Raw genomic sequence first — 21,843 nt, forward strand, 5'->3', positions numbered from 1 at the left:
ATACAAATTCTCCCGATGGTTGTGCTCTTCAGTCTGGCAATAAAGAGGCCAGTGTTACAACACCTGATAATTTATCACAAGTACTTTCTCAATTAATCATACTTATTACCTCAATTTTCGAAAACTCCCCCCAAAAACCGTACAACGCTGCCAAAACCACTTCCAATTCAACTCTCCAAAATCACAATGCCTCACAAAATTCCAATCTCCTCTAATAACATAATCACCCCTATTACACAAGACTCTCATCTTAACGAGATGGAGTCAAAATTATCTATCTTACAGTGGAATTGCCGTAGTGCTATTTCGAATAAAATAGATTTATGTTCCCTTCTAAAGGAATACAAAATTGACATAGCTGCTTTATCAGAAACCTGGTTCAAGCCAGGATACAACTTTGTTATCCCAGGTTATATTTGCCTGCGTGATGACCGACCCGATGGTAGAGGAGGAGCAGCCCTTCTTATTAAAAACCATCTTCACTATTCCCACATCCTAGTCCCTAACTCCTCATCTTTCCAAATTGTTGCAGCATCTATAAACAATGTATCCTATATTTCAGTATATATTCCCCCTAACATCCCTTTTGATCTGTCTGGCTGGAATAATATAGTTAAATTGTTACCCAAATCATTTTTCATACTAGGTGATTTCAACGCACATTCTCTCAGCTGGGGGAGTGCTTATACAGACCGCTCAGGTAGAAACATCTTAAGTTTCGTTGATGATAACGATATATGTATTCTTAACGACGGTTCTCCTACCAGATTAAGTTCTCCATCTCATAGACAGAGCGCTGTTGATATCTCATTATGCTCTAACGATTTAGCATCCAGGGTAACCTGGAGTATCTTAGACGATCCTCATTCGAGTGACCATTTCCCAATCACTATTCACATACCTCTTAAGTCTCGCATCACCCCTAGAACTCAAAACACCATTTATAATTTTAAAAAAACTGACTGGACTAACTTTGTTAGTATTTTGGAAAAAAATAATTCCAAATCTCATCCTGCGAGCGACTTCGATATCCCACTGGAGTATTCTAAATTTATAGACACAATTATGTCCGCAGTTAATTCTACCACCCCTAAAATAAATCCAAAGACTCGGAGGAATCCGTCGCCATGCCCTTGGTGGGATTCCGAGTGCAGTCTAGCTGTTAAAAATAGGAAAAATTGTATGTCCAAATATAAAAATGATATGAGTGAATTAAATTTTTTGGAGTTTAAAAGAGTTCAAGCTGAGACAAAAAAAATATTAAAACAGAAAAAACGAATAGGATGGAAATCTTTCTGTTGCGCTCTCTCACCTCAAACCCCATTGACAGATGTTTGGACAGCCATACGAAAATTTAGGTCCCCATCTTCTTCGTCACTCAGAAAAATTTCCGATGATTCAGCTTGGATCTACGATTTCGTTGACAAATTGGCACCTTCTCATGTTCCAACAATCCAAGAACTCCCATCCCACTCTTCAGTCATTCTCAATCAAGAATCTTGGTTTGACTCACCTTTCCAGATTGAGGAGTTATTACTTCCCCTAGAATATGTTAAAATCTCATCCCCCGGCTTAGACATGATCCCATACTCTTTGATTCAAAAATTTCCACAACAAATTTTACTTAAATATATTAATATACTAAATAAAATATTTGAAACTGGAATAATTCCAGCTGATTGGAAAATTCAGCGGATAATCCCTATTCTAAAACCTGATAAAGACCCAATGAAGGGAGATTCATACCGCCCCATAGCGTTATCTTCGTGTATGCTAAAGCTTTTTGAACATATGATAAAAAATAGAGTAGACTGGTTTGTGGAGAGCAATTCCTTACTGTCTGCTTCACAATTTGGTTTCCGTAAAAACAAATCAACCACCGATAATCTCTCTATTTTCTCAACAGATATTCGAGTAGCGTTTTCTCAAAATGAATGCACCGCTGCAGCTTTTATCGATATTTGTGGAGCTTATGATAATGTGGACCTTAATGTCCTCAAAGTTAAACTATGCTCGTTAAAGTTTCCTTTTAAGATTGTTCAGGTGATTCTAAATATATTAAAAGAAAGAACTATTATTGTAAATGGGATGTATAAAAAAATAGAAAGAAAAATCTGGAAGGGCCTCCCTCAAGGATCTGTACTTAGTCCTTTACTATATAATATCTATACTTTCGATCTGGAATCAACAGTCTCGAGAAAATGCAAAATCTTGCAGTATGCGGATGATATTGTAATATATATATCACATAAAGATATGAAAACTGCTATTAATAAACTTGAATCAGCCTTGACTTCTCTCAATACTTGGTTCACTTCTAATTGCCTTCAACTATCTACTTCAAAAAGCCAAATAGTATTGTTCTCGAAAAAACATAAAATCCCATTTAACTCTATAAAATTTGACAATATCTCCATTCCTATAAGTAATCAGGCTAAATTTTTAGGAATTATTTTTGACAGGAAATTGTCATGGGCCCCTCACATAAATTCTGTAATCACAAAATGTGAAAGAAAAATTAACCCTCTCCGAGCTCTAGCAGGAGTTTGGTGGGGCTCTCATCCTCTTACTCTAAAACTATTTTACAACGCTTTTGTTAGAAGCCAATTAGACTATGGCAGTATCATAATTGACCCCCTCCCAATATACTTATTGAATAAACTGTCTGTTATTCAATACAAATGCTTAAGAATCATCCTGGGTGCGATGAAGTCTTCCCCCACAAATGCCCTCCAATTAGAAGCTATGGATCCTCCTCTAGACATTAGAAGACAATATCTATCTGACAGATACATGATAAAATGTTTAGCTTTTGAAAATCACCCATCTCTTTTGGCATCTAAGAAATTACTAAACTCTGTAACATCTAACCGTTTGTTACATAATAGGCCTTATCCAGCACTCGCAAAAAGTTTTGAAAAACTGTCAAAATTTATCCCAGAAATATTCCGATCTCCCACCCCCTCCCTTTATAACTTCCCTTACTCTCATCATATTTTTTCCCCAAATATTATAACCCACATTGGAGTAGGGACTAAATCCCCTAGTCCGATTTCCCTTTTCAACTCCATAATTGAATCAAAATGGAAAGACTGGTCTTTATTCTTCACAGACGGATCCAAATTGGAAATATCTGGCTATTCAGGAGCTTCTTTTTACAGCCACGATGATGGTTACTGTGCCCAATTCCAACTTCCTCAACCTTCGTCAGTTTTTACTGCGGAATGCTTGGCTTTAAGAGAAACTCTTTCCTACATTATGACCAAAAAGTTTGAAAAGTGCCTCATTTTATCCGACTCTCTAAGCTCTCTTCAAAAAATTAGCAGCAATCCCTTCAAACAAGCCCAATCCCATTTAATATTCCAAATCCGTGAGAAATTATATTTACTCAAAGAAAAAAACGTTCAGGTTTCTCTCGCCTGGATTCCAAGCCACCATGGCATTCCGGGAAATGAAAAAGCCGACTCTCTAGCTAAGGAAGCCGTTTTAAATGGAAGTACGAATTTCTCCAACTACCCATCTGATGACCTTTTGACAATTCCAAATATTGATAAGTCTTCCAGCTGGTCCCTCAAATGGAACTCCTCCAAAATTTCAAAGGGAAAACATTACTCTCTCATTCAGCCTACTGTCCCGTCCCGTCCTTGGTTTAGGAAAGTATTGATGAACAAGAAAGATACATCCACCATTTGTCGAATGAGGATGGGTCATTGCTGTACGAGAGAGCACCTTGCGAGGATTGGTGTCTTTGACTCCCCCATTTGCGAGTGTCGTTGCGAAGAGGAAGACCTTAACCATATATTCTTTGTTTGCCCAATAAATGACCAAATGCCAAATTTCTTTAAATCTCTGGCCCCGCTTATTCCCCTCCCTACAGATATCCATCTCATCCTGGCGAGCAGGAACCCAAATTTGTACAGACTGTTAGTTGTTTTTCTAAAATTAAATAAAATAAATTTATAGTTTATCTTTATAATTTTTATCATATCATATTTTATAATTAAGAATTCAATTAACTTGACATTGGCAAATGCATTGTTTTACATGTGCAACGCCATTCCATATTTAAAAAAAAAAAAAATCTCCCAGCGATAGACGTCGCATCTCTATCTACGACAAGTCATCGCCCGATGCATTACAGTATGTTGCCATGCAGCTTTAAAAGCAAAGAATGCATGGATCGAAAAATCCCATGTTAGAGTGTGTATAGTGTTGAATGTCGCATCTCATTGATGTGTCTGAGCTCTTGCAGCATCTTGATTCAGTCAGGTGATATATCGCTCACTCCTTTCAACTACGTCATATATAAAAAAAATCGGCAATTTTCAGTTTTTGTATGTTTTCGGAATGCCCAGAAAATGTACTATATCCCAGCAAAGCGGTATATTTTTAACTGAATATTTACCCGCCATAGGGCAGAAAGTGTTGTTTTGCATTTTGAAGAAAAGGTATTGTGTAGGTATTTTTTTAAATATACTAAATATTTTTCAAATGAAAAATAAAATTCAGGTTTTACCTTAAAAGATGTGTTGCACTGTAAAAAATTCAAAAAGTAGCTTGATATTTATTTTTAATACATTTCGTTATATTCCTAAACTTTAAAAAACTTAAAACGGTCCTTTCAACAACGTCATATATCAAAAAATAAGTTTTTTGATATATGACGTTGTTGAAAGGATTGAGCGATATGTATGAGTATCGTCAAAATTCATTAAATAAATACTTTTTATTTAAAAATTGAGTTGGAAGTTTTTAAAGTTTATAACGTCTTAATAAAAAAAAACTATGTAGTGCCCTAAACACCATTGGGTCCCAGAAAAGGGTTAGAAAAATAAAAAGGTATGTTAAGGTGTTTGAAAATGATGCGGAATGCATAGAAATACGTGTCATAGTAGATTTTAAGAAATATTGGTATTTACTTAGTAAAATTTAAATTTAATATTTATATATATATATATATATATATATATATATATATATATGTATATATATATATATATATATAATATATATATATATATATATATATATATATATATATATATATATATATATATATATATATATATATATATATATATATATATATATATATATCTCCTCTTTGTTCATTATATTAATATTAATGGATATAGTATTATTGTAATAGTATTATCAATAATTGAAAAAGTGAAATCCAAAAGTGAATGCTTAAGTTAGTTTTATTTTATAAATCTTTAAAAATAAAACTAAAACTTTGTTTTCAATTACTTTTATTTTTGGTGCTTTTGTAAATATCTAGGCTTCTTCATTTGTTTAGATATATCAACAGGAATCTTGAAATGTTATCATTAATTGATTCGGCAGTCACTTTGTGGTAATATCTATCCATTTTTAATTTAAGTTTTACTTGATAAATACCGCTATATCTTAAAATATCCTGATGATCTATTGGTGTTTGGAAATGATGCGGACTGCATCAAAACACGTGTCACAATAGATGTTAAGATATAGTGGTATTTACCAAGTAAAACTTTAGTGAAAAATCTTGAAATGTATTTGCATCTCATTAGTTGGTATCTCATCAAAGATGAAGAAGGATATGGAAGTCTGGGCATTTACGGGGCTGACGGCTGTCAAAGGCTGGTGTAAGTGATCATATATATATTTTATTTATTGTTTCGGCATTAACTTTGTGGTAAGACATGTTACAATGATTAAAGAAAACACTTCGTTTTTTACCACTTGAGTTTTATTATAGACTACATTTTATATTTTCTATTTTAGTTATTATACAGACCTGAATGATGGAAGTTTAACTTCTGAAACATGTAGTCTATAACAAAACTCAAGTGGTAAAAAACGAGGTGTTTTCTTTAATCATTGTATCATATATATATATATATATATATATATATATATATATATATATATATATATATATATATATATATATATATATATATATATATATATATATATATATATATATATATATATATATATATATATATATATATATATATATATATATATATATATATATATATATATATATATATATATATATATATATATATATATATATATATATATATACATATATATATATATATATATATATATATATATATATATATATATATATATATATATATATATATATATATATATATATATATATATATATATATATATATATATATATATATATATATATATATATATATATATTTATATATATACAATTTAATTTCGAATAAGCAAGTATTTGCATCTCATATTTATTTTTCGGGTAGTTCATAATAAAACGACAAATTATTCATTCAATGTATTTATTTTGTTATTATATTATAATGAATGACATCTGTATTTCTGTAATGGTTTTCTTTTATAACACACATCAAAATGTAATTTATTTACCTTTTCTTTAATGGTTAATACAACAATTTTAATAATACGTTAAGTGTCCATAATAATATTGTTAACATCTACAAACACATTTAATTTAAGTTTAACCTCTATGAATTTTATTGTAAATTTAGACAGCAAGTTTACACGGGGTAGGTATGAAAACATTCATTAGTTTACACAATACCAAATATCTCACAGTGATGTTTGATATTCATTTAAACAGAAAAAGACAGATCTTCAAAATTACTTTAGAATTTAAAAAAAAACAACGGTTTTTTACAACTGGTAAAATAATCATATCAATGTTAATTGGATTTACATTTGACTTATAAAACAAATATAATTTAGATTTGAAGTACAAACTCTGTTATTTTCCAATTTATAATTAAAATGTAACATTGTTTTAAAATCATTATAAATATTTTATTATAACTTAATTATAATGTCTACCAGTTTCGAAGCTAACCGCTTCTTTAATACTATTATTTATTCTTGATAAAGAAGCGGTTAGCTTCGAAACCGGTAGACATTATAATTAAGTTATAATAAAATATTTTTAGTGATTTTAAAACAAAGCTACATTTGAATTACTAAATGGCCGTTTTAAAGAGTGTTTCATTGAAAATATATTTGGGTTAATTGAATTCATATATTATACAAGATTTTGTGTTTGTAAAAACAAAGATCTTCATATACAAAGTGATTTATTTATTATTTTTGCATTCCAAGGGAAAGTTTTACAATAATTTATATAAGTAGTTACGCCTTATTAATAAGGATCTTCTTAAAATTATGCAACATTTATTATTTAAAGGAACTCATGTGGAATCGACGTGTCTTACTTACATTTTGTTTATTTCGAAAATATCATTTAAAAATCGATATATCCACTTCATTTGCGAATACTCGACAAGAATGCTATTTGTTAAAACTTTACAAATATCTTGTAAAATTCTTTGGTTACACTTAGTTTCACTATTTTCCGTCAATTCATTTCAACAATAAAAATGTAGGAATTTCGAAATCACAATGCAGATTTTAAATACATTTTACGTAATCACATTTTAGATATTTCAAAATCGACAAATCGATGGTTGTCTTTATAATAATTTTATAAATATATTACACATTACCGTCTAAACTTCTAAGATATGCTAACAAATTATTAGTTGTCTAAATTAATTATTAGTCTGTCTCGGCTATAAATTAATTGATTTTTTATTTATTTATAATTTACCAATATGTTCTAAATAGTTAGTTTATATTCACAAAATGTTTTTATTTTTATTTATATGTTATGTCAAAAGTAGATCTGGTTTCATAATAACCTCCAAAACCCTGATTTCTTTGTTTTTTTTTGTAAATCTGTCAACGAAAAAAGTTGTTTTAAACTACCCTGTGGAAACATACAGGACACACTTTCAAGTTTTTGTCAGTTAATTTGTTTTTTTTTTTTAATTTTTTTCAGATACTTGTATGAAAATGGACATATTATTTTGCGATAGGTATCTCTATTTGCTGCGATTCTACTAGAAAATATTATTTTTACTTTATTAACCCTGTAATTCTAATAGATTTTTTCATTACAGATGTAAAATAACATTTTCATTAGCTTAACATTAAAAAAATGGGGTGAAACATAAAATAAAAACAACAAAAATATATTTTAACAAATGAAATTTTTATTTTTGAAAGAAACAAGTAAACACCTTTAAATTTCACATGATTCAACCAAAATTTTGATTCAATAATTATAGACCGTTATCACAAAGCAACATTTTTTTCCATATAATTCGTTCGCTGTTAAACCAATAAAAATCACTAAAACAATGTTATATGATAAAACTGGCAGATGGTACTATGCTAAAATGATTTTGGTAAATAATGCAATGATAAATAAATAAATTTTTATTACTATATGTTTTTAAACGGTCGAAAAAAACCACAAGGCAAAATGTCAATTTAGTATCGACTTGATAACGATGAAATTATTAAAACGATTAAATTTTAATACCTTTTGAATATTTTTGTTATCATGGAACTAGAGTAACATTTTGTTTTTAGACACTAATGATTTTATTCGAGCGTTAATATTAATTAATTGGAACTATGTATAATTCAATTAAGTACGTATACAGGCAATAAATTTGCCACAAGAAAATATAATCAGTTCGGACACAGTAAAGCAGTTTTTAAACGATTTTTCAAAACTAATTTTTCACAATCGATGACAGTTTTGGAATATACTTATATGGTATCGAAGGGTATTTATCAAAATTGTGTCATGTCATCTATCAAGTAAGTAGAAACTGAAGATATTAAATGGACAAGCTTTAAAAAAAACTAAAATTAGCTGGAATTTTTTTTCAGTCTTACAAATTAACGTGGTTGTCTTCATCATAATAATTTATTAATATTCATACTATTTCGATTTTTGTTAGATACATTTTCATTAATTATAATATAGTACAGTAATAATTATCTAACAGTAATAAAACGGTAAGAATGAACGATGGAAAATTTCCGAAATTTTACAATAACTTACATTTTTACTCTAGAATGTTTAAATTATATTAAATATAATTGCTTTTGAGAAAGTATTTACAGGAATTTCTATGTTAATATTAATAGGAATTACGTACACAACAATTTAAAAGTAATTAATGTACAATTTGTTGAATATACAATACTTGGATATTTAACTCAACGGTAGTACTTTGGCATAGATTTTTTTAAAACTCCCTTTATCCATCAATGTACACGGTGTAACAAAACATTTAATCAAATAAATACGCAAAATATACAGCGCACTTTGAGAATCAACAAAGTAAAAGACAAACATTCAATAAGATTTTTCGGGAATAACACAAGTTTACACAATAAACTAAAATACCCCTTTCGGAATAGAGGTTAAATGCATACAGGGTTAACATTTAAGTAACACAAACCACCGATTTTACGAAGTAAATAATGCCCACCACTACAAATCACAAAATGCCGGAGAGTAGATGAAAGACTTTAGAGAAGTCTGCCGAAATTAGACTAGATGAGAATGGATCGCTCCGTGTGGGAGCAAAATTGTTATAAACCTTATATATAACTGGCCCTTATTTGGTAAACCGTTCCACTATCGAAATGCGGGGGTAGGGTTATCAGAATATCTGGCTGGGCGGGGCGGGTGGCGGCAAGCGAAACCCTCCCCATGGAAAGAGTCACGTGGCCTCCTCCTTGCACGCGTTCGAGTCATCAGATATTATGCCGAGAGGAGCCCCACCCTTGCTTTGGTTCACGACACACTTACGCATGTGCTTCTCCAGGGTCGAGGGCACGGAGAAAGGCATCTCGCAGAACCGGCAGCGGTAGACGTCTTTCCCCAATCTTCCGTGTGTCTTCATGTGCCTCGTTAGTTTGGAGCTCTGAGCGCAAGCGTAGGAGCACAGCTCACACTTGTACGGCTTCTCGCCAGTGTGAGATCTCCTGTGGACTGTCAAATTGGAGCAGTTCTTGAAAACCTTCCCGCAGTACTCGCACGTATCGTTTCGCCTGCTGTCCTTAGATTTCAGCAAAGGGTTTTGCAAAAGACTGTTCGGACTCGGTTTTAGGCTGTCGAAAATGTTTTCTGGCGGACGTTGGCCGTGCAAATTAGGCAGCCACCAGCCTTCGCCTCTTTCCATTTCCAGCTTCATTCTCTTGCTAGCTTCAAACGGGTTCTCGAAGGGGTTGAATAGAGGATGAGGAGGAACGCCCGGACCGGGCTGGCCGAGCATGTTTTTTGCGAACTCCTCCTTAAGTCTGAGGGCCGACGGTGGCAAGCCATTCATCTTCTCTTGACTTCCTGGAGGGATAGCTCCGAGACCATTATTATTGTCATGATCTTTGTTCGCCAACTGCCATTTCAGCGCGTTTCCGGATTCTTGAAGAGCTTGTTTATATGCTTCACTGTATTGAGCAATATTTGACAAGCCAAATTTATCCATCAATTCTCCAACTAAAGAAGCTGCACTAACGGGTGGCTGTGTCAAGTGATTTAGAGATTTCAAAGGTTTAGGAGGAAGGCCAGTTGAAGGGACGCTTAGATCTTCGGCTTCGTCTTCCTGATATTCATCATCTTCCTCTTCTTCTTCTAGATCTTCTTCTTCTAATTCATCGTTTGAATCATCTTCATCGAGAGTTTCTACAGAGCCGGCGTTGCTAGTGCGATCCTCGGGAGTTTGGTGAATTTTCATATGACGTTTTAATTTTGAACTTTGCGCACAGGCGTGATCGCACACTGTACATTTGTAAGGTTTTTCTCCAGTATGAGCGCGCTTGTGAACAATAAGGTTACTTTGGAATCGGAATTTCTTCCCACAGAATTCGCACGAATGGACCGAGTCTTCCGAGTTGCCCAAAAGAGCCTGTTTGGAGGGTGGTGTAGATGCCGATCGAGGAGTGGTGGTAATAGCTGGCGCGGAAGCGGGAGCTGCCGAGAGTTCGGATCGTTTCTCGGGTGGAGTGACACTCTGCGGTCTACTCGAGTTACTGTTGCTGTTGTTGTTGTTATTACTTGTAACCGGAGTAGGCGGTAGGTGAGAAGGGGAGGGGGAAGCGAAAGGTGGAGATTGCTTCCGGGGGCTAGGTGAGCTTGAATTGCCTGTGGCCGCCCCCGGGCTGGTTGTACCGGCCAGTTGCCGCAAGCGCTGCGAGTAAAAATCCAGTTGTGGTTCTAGAGAAAGTTGTTGGGTCGGAGGAGGGAGAGAACGGTCCCTGGAGGGAACCGGCGGTGCGGGAGGTCTGTCCGAGGGCGGGGGAAAAGGGGCATGTGGAGGAAGTGAGCCCGCAGCGACAGCAGCTGCGGCTGCGGCTAGGTTTAGTCCGTGGTGCCTGAATTGTTCAGAAACTAACTGCTCCATTCTGAATCGATGATCGTGATGCGACGGTCGTGCAAACATCGGAGCTGGTGGACCAGAGGGATGCCCTAGCGATGGAAGGTTTCCTCCCAGAGGCATTCTGAGTAGGCTGCCGACACCGAAAGGACTATGTAGGTCCGGCGGTGGTGGGGGTAGTAAGGGATGATGACGCAAAGACTGGGGAAGCGGAGCTCCACCGCCAGAAGAACACGAGCTCGTGGAGCATGATGAACTGGAACTGTGGTTGCTCTTATGTGGGCCCGGAGATTCGACGTAGATTTTGACTCCGTGGGAATGTTGAACGTGCTGTAGAAGTCGCCATGCGGAGTGCACTCGAGTCTTGCACGTCGAGCAGACGTAGTTGCTTGGCTCTGTAACAAAAAAGAAACAAATATTAATATACGAGATGATTTTTGAAACGTGTGAAAAATCTACGAACGAGCTGATACATAATTTTCTCATAAATCTCGCTAAATTCAGCGCCATTTATTATTCAAAGAAAGGGTCATCTTGAACCGAACCTCTGTTCGTGGTCTACACCTAGAGGGGGAAGGAGATCTCCACACACTGTCCACATGAACAGGCCATTACTCATAGCTTCCTAGGGCCTCCCCATAGCGGGGGCTGTTTAGAATTCAGAGGGCGGAGGGCCATAAGGCTAATAGCGCCTCGGAAGTCGGACTCCGGACGGTGGCCGAGAAAAGGGGTGGAAATCCTTTACAATCTTCAATGGAGTGCTGGCTGAAAAGGTTTTTTCAGGTTTTTATATGATACCCTTCATACAATACTTCACGGTATTTAGGCGCCTGAATAGGGTCATAGCGAAAGTATCAAAAACCTTGTGTTATGAAAATAAAACTTTTAACGTGATAGTTTAAACGGTAAAAATATATTGGATGCGAGAATACAATTAAAAAGTAAAAAAATACTAGTATGTCGCAGAGCGCATTAAAAACATGCATACATATTCACAACTGAAAATAACACACGAGTAGGGTTGTATAAATTTTTAATAACTGCTTCTCGGTGGAGTGTTTTCTAGGAGAGAAAAAAATACGAATGGCGTTCCGAATACTTGGCGCGATTTTCCAAGCGGAAACGGCGCAGACTTCCGGTGCTGGACAGAAATGGCGGGACAATACAGCGACAGGTAGTAGAAACGACGCCACAAGCCTGCGTCGCGACACTTTTAATAATAATTCCCGGGCTTAGGCCTTTGGGGTTAATTCGTACAAAAACATCAGCAAAAAATATTTTCAGCTGAAAATTTAAATAGTTTTCGGAATCATTTTAATCGAAGTTTACAAAAATAATTGAAACAAAAATTGCATTATTCACAACATGAAAATGTTGGTCGCGAATTAGTTATAAGGATCGTTATATTCATCATTAAATGATTTATAAAGCATTCTGACATCTCAACATAGATAAAGAAAAATATGGAAGTCTAGTTATTTACAGGCGTTATGATCTCTCATAAATTGGTTAAGTGATCACTTTTGACAACCAAACTACTCAATTTTGGAACTCATACATATGATCAATCTCATAACGTTCCATGATTGAATTCACAACAGCACTCTATGATTGGATTTAGAAAGATTTTATTTATCACAGACCCTTTTGTTTGCACAATCGAGAACATACTCAAAATGTTGTATATATTTTTTTTTAAACAAGCTTTTTTTTCAACATATTATAGGCTTTGAACTGTCACTATTGAAATCTAAAAAAAAATACCATTTTTTGTTAATTATCAGACCAGGAGTCGAAATAATCGTCGGATGTGTATAAGGAGGCACATGAATGTGGAAGAAGCGAATACTGCTTGCAAAAACTTAAAGGTGTGGCGTCATATTTTCTCTGCATACCCCTGCGGAGAAGCGACGTGACCTTATTTACTTTTCATACGATTTATAAAGGGTTTTACAAATACTTCTTAGACAAAATGAATTGAAGTAAAAACTCTTAGATCTAAATTTTTAAACTGCAAACATTCGAACATTTTATGAATACGTTCGTAGTACTTTTAAATTAAAGTTTTCAGTTTTTTTTTACTGTCAAAAGCTTTAATTTTTTCAAGTCCATCTTCGCCTTAACATATGAGAAGGGGTGGTTCTCACCCTTGCTCGGCGTCACTTCGCGCATCGGGCGCCGCTCGGACGTCCGCCGCATAACAATCTCATCTCTCTAGACGTACAACCTTCCCATACCCCCGGAGCTTTCCTCTCGAAAGCCTCCTTTAAAAGGTGGGTGCTTCCATTTCCGCCCACCCCGGGCTGCAGTTACTCCTTCCCAAGGGGTCTAAGGTATGTGTTCTATAAACTTTCTTGTAAAACAAAAGTTTTACATTATATTTGACGACTACTGTGAATCAGTCATAATGATGGATCGATTATTCGATATTTTCATGACAATTTCAATTAGTTATTACAATAACGTTTAACGTCTAATAGTTTAAGCTGTAAATTAATGTATAAATGTTAAGAAAATAAATATATATATGGTATATGGTTCCACTCTGTTCCCAGCATGGTGCACTAAAATCAGTTTTAGCAAATAAAAATCTATCAGCGGAAGCTAAACTGGCAGTACACAATGGAGTTCTGGTTCCAACCCTTATGTATGGAAGCGAAGCATGGAGTTGGCAAAAGAAGGATGAAAGCAGACTGAATGCAGTCGAAATGCGATAGCTCAGACGAATGTGTGGCAAAACGATGTTTGATAGATGTTCGAATGATGAAATAAGGAAAGAATGTAAGGCTGAGGTAAGCATTATCGATAAAATTAAGAAAGGTGTGTTGAGATGGTTTGGACATGTGGAGCGTATGAGTGAAGAAAGAACGGTTAAACAAATTTATGAGGCGAATGTAGTTAAAAAAAGAAGCAGAGGACGACCGAGGAAAACTTGGCACAATCAGGTATGTCAAATACTTGAAAGCGGCCGGGTCAGGAGTCGTAATAATCGTCGGGTATGTATGAGGAGATGCATGAATGTAGACGAGGCAAAGAATGTTTGCAAAGACCGAGTGGTTTGGCGTTCGATTCTCTCTGCCTACCCCTGCGGGGAAGCGGCGTGATGGTTAGTTAGTAAGTTAGTTAGTATATGGTTCCAAAAAAAAGAATCCCACTCAAATTTTAAAAAAGTTATAAAATAAATTATCATTAATGATTTTAACGTTCGCTTCTATATTCATTATTTAATCATCATTCTCTACTATTGTAATTTGAATTATTTTATAATTAATTGCTAGTTATACTTAGCCAAGCGTTGTTGTGTCTTAATCTGATAAAATGGAAAGGAAAGAGAATAAAAAACACACATACGAAAATATAAAAAACCTACGATATAACAATGCAATCGAAAACATTGTAAATTCTTAATGACAGCAGTGTCAAGAAGCACGCTCTCCACTATTAGCAATTTAAATGATACTGTTACGCTCAACAGATGGCGCTGCCATTGCGGAAAAAAAGGTGTCAAAATAATTTTGCATTTCATAAAAATACCTGCGTATTTGAATGCAATCGATGAAAAACTTTTGGGGATTTAAGATTTTGAACAAACTAACATTTACATTTTTATTTATTTATATAGATTATACAGTTACTGATGTATTCGACGGATAAGTGCATAAGCTACCTCATACACGTTATATTAAATGAAATGCACACAAAATCGTCTTTAATTTATTTACTCGTATTTAACTGGACATTCGGAGTTGTCTTCAAGTCTTGATAGTTCTGGCAATTGTAGTACGATAACTCTGTTTTCTTCATTTATCAAATGACCTCTTAGCATATTTAAGTTAGCAACATCTACTAAAATGATATGGGTGTGCCGCAGATATAAAATTTAATTCAACACAGTTGTTAAGAAAAGGTGGTGTGAACATTTTTCTCTCAAACTTGATGTGTAACTTTTTGTCATGAGGTGACTCGATCTAATTATGCAAATATCCGTAGCAAATATTGGTTCCCCACAGAGACAGTTTTTTACGTTTTTTTTCTTTCCCCGGTCACACCCCGTCGTTTAAAAAAAACACCCTCACGGTCAGGGAGGAGAAAATAATAATGTCGTTGTAAAAATATTTACAGGGTGTTTCGAAAAACAAGGCAAAGTTATCAAGAGACTTGAATATAACATGATTCGTTGATACACTATTGAATATATTTTAAGGGTCCAAAATATTATACAAAAAAGAATAACGAAAAAATCGCTTTAATTTATTTTATACTGTATTTTATGATTTTAGAATTTACTTCTAGTCTTTATCGCGCCCAATGGTGCATAGGGCACTGCATCGTATCGACACAGTGATATCTTGCTCGTTAATTGCATGAAAGTAAGGTGATCATTTCTACGCTTCTCTAAAAAAACACAGTATGTTACTAGAAAATTTATGTTTTTTTTTTCACTTGTTTGTTTTGTAAAATTAACTTATACTTAATAAATCATTATTTGAGTATACGTTACTAAATTGTTAACAATTGTTATAAAATTACGAGTTTTTATTTATTTATTTATCGAGAACAGTCACGACCTATAATAAAGAACTTGAGTATCGTTCTTAAGGTGGGATAATCAACAGCCCTCAACTTAATTTTCTTTAAACCCAGGTAACATTTAACGTAATTGAATTTTTTGCTAAAAACATCGTTGTTGAATTGAGAAAAATAAGTACTTCTTCGAAATAAATATATGTGTAAAAATAAAATAGTTATTGAAATCTAAGGAGTTAAAAAAACGATACAAAAATATTTATTGGCCGAATTCCAATGAATTATATATTTTAAAAAATGTGCACGGTCATTTTTTGCTTAAAACACGGTTTTTGTATTGAAAAATTAAGTTTTTCTTCGAAATAAATTTATGATTTTTAAAAGAAATTAGTAATCGAAAGGTAAGGATTAAAAAACGATGATAATAAAAATTATTGGTCGAATTCCAATATAATTTCTTTAAAAAAATGTGCACGGATAACTCGTTTGGCTTCTCGCGTACTGACTTTGTGTATTTCTAAGTATTAACCGTAATTAAGTTCTAAGTAATTAACTGAGTAACTCCCTGTATTTTTACTTAACAGTTTCACTCAAATCGGAAAAGCGAAATTCCACATTTTACTGAATTTTTATCCGGTGAGACCCTCTACTGTCTATGCTAGGGGTGGATTTGGGGGTGGGTGACGAAACTATCCCTGAACGGGTGTAGATGGGGGAGTTTTAAACTAATATCGCGACACTTGTCAACATGTGTTGTTAAAATCCATTACCGCCCTAAAAACATAAAGCGAAACAAAATAATAAAACAAACGATATTTTCGATGGACATGGAAATATCCAATTTTTGAACCGTAAAGTAATGCGTTTTTTTTCAATTTTGTTTTCCAACATGTTGATGATACTACCCCCAAATATACCACAAATTTGTATTTTTATAAATGCTTTTTCTTCCCCTAAAAATACTTTTTACCAACAATAATATTTCTTATATAATATTATGTCTAAGTTTTCTTTTTTAAATAAATAAAAAGAACCTATTATTTATTTTTAATAGAAGTTTTATTCTTAAATACCACTGTTTTTAAAAATCTATTGCGACACGTGCTTTGATGCATTCAGCATCATTTTCAAACACCGTATGAGAAACTAAGTCTAAATTTTAGAGGTGTGTCAGCTGTAGGAGCTGTTTCTTATTTTTATTTGTTTATTTATTTATTATTTCATTTTATCAGTGAGAATATAGACTAAAGGTTAAAAAAATGGATTGATTTAACCACAAAGTGACTGCCGAATCCATAAATATTTATTTCTACAACATTATCTTAATTTCATTTAATATGCTTACATTTATTTCATACAACATTTTAAACCCTGCTTTCATATAATAAACGATCAAATAAACATTAATTTGATTCAGTTTCCTATGTACCATAGGGTTCCACCCTATGGTGCATAAGAAACCGCCATAAGGGTCAGTGTTAATAGCCGTAGTGGTGAAATTAATCAAAAGCTTATACTTTAACATAGGATATAACATTTCTACGTAGACTTATAGGTAGATTTTATTATTGATATCGTTAAGATTTCAAGATATTTGAAAAGAAAACAATTGAGTAAACATTTAACAAGGCATTTATTAATAACCAAAAATAGTATTTGCGCACATTATTTGTAATCTAAAAATAGTGTACAAATATTCCTTCGTAAGCGTTAAGCGCTCATCAAAGGTAAAAAATGAATAGTGCTACTTGAAACGGGGATGCAGTAGAGGAAATCATTTCTTAATTTTATTTAAAAAATTATTTGATATCCTATCAGATACTGGATTTTCGCTCTACGGGTGATATATCGATATTTGTTTTAAGTGTCTCAACTAAACCCAAATATCTATCGTTTTTATACGAAAGAAGACGAAATCTGATTCATTACCATTCAAAATTTCTTACCAAATAAACTCTGCAATCATGAATTGCAGAGTTTATTTGGTAAGAAAATTTAATTCCATTCATTTGTGTGCGAGTATACTGCATGCATCGTGAAATATTTTAAAGCAAGCTCAAATAATTTTAGTAAAGATATACGTATAAAAACTGTAAAAATAATAGTACTCTAAAATAAATATTTCGTAGCAATTGATTATTCGGATATTCTACTTAAACGAAAATTCGTATTTGTTTCGCGATTTTTTCGCCGGGGGTGTGAATTTTTCCATATCTTTTATTTGGGATAATCTTTAAGTTATCTTAAGCATAATAAATAATCTTTTTTCATCCCCTTTAGGCGAAAGGGGAGGATGTAATATCTAGAATTTGAATTTCTTTTATGCTTGTTCCATCTGATTCTAAGGCGCTATAAACCAGCATTAATAGTGGAGAAAGGGTCAAACTGAACAACGTGTGTAGAATATTTTTCAGTTATATATATTAAATAACGGATTCTGGATTTTAACCCCTTCGATTGCACGATTTAAAAAAAAAATATATATAATTGAATTATCTTTAAAGGGGGAAGAAAATCTTTATAATTTTTTAAACACGTACTTAGAAAACATTCAAATAATCTATGAATATTATAGGGTATATAATATACCCGAAAATAACAATTACGTTTTGAATGTCATTTTGAATTTTAAACGATGTATGTATGATAGATGTTCGAATGGTAAAATAAGGAAAATAGCAAAGCTAAGATGAGCATTATCGATAAAATTGAGAAACGTGTTTTGAGATGGTTTGGACATGTGGAACGAGTGAGGAAAAAACGGTAAAACAAATTTTCGAGGTAAATATACTTGGGAAAAGGAGCAGAAGAAGTGTGTGAAAAACTTGGCATGATCAGGTATGTCAAATACTTACGTAATGGTTAGTTAGTAGGTAAAAATTCCAAGCAAAAATTATATCTCCAGTATACTTCCGGAGCGGTGGGCTTATCACCTTTCCTTCATGTGTAAACGAACAAGATAACTGCGATTATATAATGCAGTGCCCTATGCACCATCGGGTGCGGGTAAGGGTTTAAAAAAACTTGAATTTTATTGAAATTAGAGATTGATACATAATATGTTCAATTTTTGATAATGGTATAGCAATGTTAACATATCTCGCAGCAAGCGAGCTTTTTTGAAGCTTCTTTTTTTTGTAAAAGAAGAAACGTTTATATGATGCAGTGCCCTATGCTCCAACGGGTGCGGATAAGGGTTCAAAAAAACTTAGACTTTTTTTTTAAATAAGAGATTAATATATAATATATTCAATTTTTAATAATGGTAAAGCAATGTTCACACATCTCGCAGCAAGCGAGCTTTTTTAAAGCTTCTTTTTTCTGTAAAAGAAGAAGGGTTTCGTCGGACAATAGCCTTTGTCCGACTGCTAGACAAATCGCTCCTTGGGGGAGATGTACGAGGATACGGAGACTGCGAGTACGCTTGGACGACACCGATTATTCAATCTTCATCATGTGGGACTACAATGGGACATTCTGCTCAGACACAGCTTTAAAGGTTAACTGGCTAGTAATGATACGATTCTTAATCGTCTTATTGTATTTTCCTATACCTTTCTTTCCCCTGTCTGATCATTTTTGGTTTGCCTTTTTTCCGAGTCGGATGTGAGTGGAAAGTAATCAAATTTTAATTTAAAATATATTTCAAAATTTTAATTTCCCTTGGTAAATACAACTATTTCATAATATCTATTGTGTAACGTGTTTCAATTTATTTCTCGAAATTTTCTATGCTTAGACGTGGCATAAAAATTTAATTTAATTTGGTATTTACCACTATTTCATAAAATCTATTGTGATACATGTTTCGATATATTTCGCATCATTTTCAATGCTCAGACGTGGCATAAAAAGTTTATTTTACTTGTTAAATGCCACTATTTCTTAAAATCTACAATGACACGTGTTTCGATATATTTCGCATCATTTTCAATGCTCAGACGTGGCATAAAAGGTTTATTTTACTTGACAAATACCACTTATTTTTAAAATCTATTGTGATACGTGTTTCGATGAATTTCATATCATTTTCTATCCTAAAATATAGCCAAAAAGTTAATTTTACTTGGTATATACCGCTTCCCCGCAGGAGTAGGCAGAAAAAACAGAATATTACACTATTACTCTAAAAATGTCAAAAAAAATTTTTTCATTGAATAATTTATAGAATTTAAATCAAAGATATATACTTTGATATTTATTTTAAATACTTTATCGAAATATCTTTAAATCCTGACTAAAATGTCCTTCACAACAGTTGATACATTGACCACGGGGTTTCAATTATCAATTTACGATTCGATTGAGGCATTATTTAGTCAAGTTCTCTCGAATCATCTCGCGACCGGAAGGGTGAAAGAGACTTGGGGTCGAAAGAGTTATTTGTGATTGAATTTAAACGGTTACGATTTGCATACGACCCGATAAACATACAAAACTCTTTGAAAAATCATAATGCACTTATACCATCTGTCAAATAATTCATTGTAATGCTGGGATCAGTCATTTGCAAAAAGTAAAAGTCGATACAGGAGAGATATAAAAAGAGAATATGAACGATACAAAATTATCGTATATAAAAAAACCATTATATTTTGATGCTTATTTTATTAAGCGCAATAAACAATTTGTACTTTTTTTAAACATCTCAACATAGATGAAGAAGAATATTAAGGCCTGGGTATTTACTTAAAAGGTTGTCCGCCTCCGGAGTGTAATGGTCAGCACGCTTGGCTACCGTTCTAGAGGTCTCGGGTTCGATTCCCAAGGGGGGTAAAATAAGTATTAGTGATTTTTTCACTGTAATATTTATTCAGAATTACCATGGACTGATACCTGAAGCGGAGGGCTGATCACCTTTGCTTCATGTATAAACGATCAAGATAACACTGCGTTTATATGACACAGTGCCCTATGCACCATTTAAGTGCGGATAAGGGTTTTATTATATTATTATTTACTTAAAACTTAATTTACACAAAAATAAAATTGAAAATAATTCTTTAATGGATTCTAGATCTGTGAACAAGTATTTGGATGCACTCAAAATACTGTGATACAATTGAAAATATAGTCTCAATAGGTATTCAATTAATACCGAAATAAGATTTAATCATACATTTATGAGATAATTTAGAAATTACTGAAAAAATATTAAGGTACTTTTAACTCATACGAAGGCGTTAATATTTTTTTTTGTGTAAGTATTGAAACGTTCACAAATAATATATGTATTATAAATTACGTATAATAAATAAAAATTCACAAAAAAGGCTTTGTGAACTTTGTCACATGTGTATGATAAACGTGGATATTTTCAGAGTATATTTGAAGAAAAAAAGTTTGTTTTGGTAGATACCGAAATAAAACCTTGAACTGTTATTGTCTACTGAACTTTAATAAAAAATAAATAAATAAAACATTTCTAATACGTAGATTTGAAAACGTTAATATTTCTTAGAAAGAATATGGATTTATTAACATTTAAAGATCATAACTAAAGATTCATCTTTTTCAAATCTTTAATCCTTTCAATAAAATTAAAAATTAAAAATTAAAACAGCCTTTCTTTCTTTAGTGCAAAATCCTCCTTTATTTTTTTGTTATTTATTAATTATATTAATATCAGTATTTAGATTATAATTAAGTTTGTAAATATGTAGTACAAAGAATAAGATAAAATTAAGGAAAATAATCAAAAATGCCAATGAAACGATATTTTGTATAAACAACGCAATATAAATTACATAATTACAAAACACAAATCAAAATACATTTTTTTTACAAAATACAGCATAACTTCCAATTTATTTTGTAAAACGTCCTTATTGAAGTGAAAAACTTGTATAAAAATGTGTTACAACATTTTGAGTGTGTCCAAATACTTGTTCACAAAATCCGGATTATCTCCAAAAATCTCACCAATAGATGTCTCTAGTGAAGTTCTAGTGATTCAAGAACAAGGTTTCTAAATTGGTTCATATATATAAAACTTCCAAGAAACGAGTAGTGTGGTTGTCAATAATGGGTAGAATTGGTGAATGTTACACGTGTGTAA

At 32.8% G+C, this 21,843-nt stretch overlaps 1 protein-coding gene across 1 annotated transcript in view; it reads right to left on the reverse strand.

The window, feature by feature from the left end:
- Positions 1–6,879: 6,879 nt before the first annotated feature.
- LOC148310494 (BCL11 transcription factor A-like) overlaps positions 6,880–21,843 on the reverse strand; it is a 99,369-nt gene continuing 84,405 nt past the window's right edge. Inside the window, exon 5 of the mRNA XM_088258330.1 lies at positions 6,880–11,653. Coding sequence (XP_088114456.1) covers positions 9,606–11,653 — 2,048 coding nt within the window. The 3' untranslated portion in view covers positions 6,880–9,605. The remainder of the gene's footprint in view (positions 11,654–21,843) is intronic.

This window comes from Brachycentrus maculatus, unplaced genomic scaffold (genome assembly GCF_059751285.1).
Source record: "Brachycentrus maculatus isolate JH-2025_06_01 unplaced genomic scaffold, ASM5975128v1 h1tg000092l, whole genome shotgun sequence".
NCBI classification, from domain to species: domain Eukaryota; kingdom Metazoa; phylum Arthropoda; class Insecta; order Trichoptera; family Brachycentridae; genus Brachycentrus; species Brachycentrus maculatus.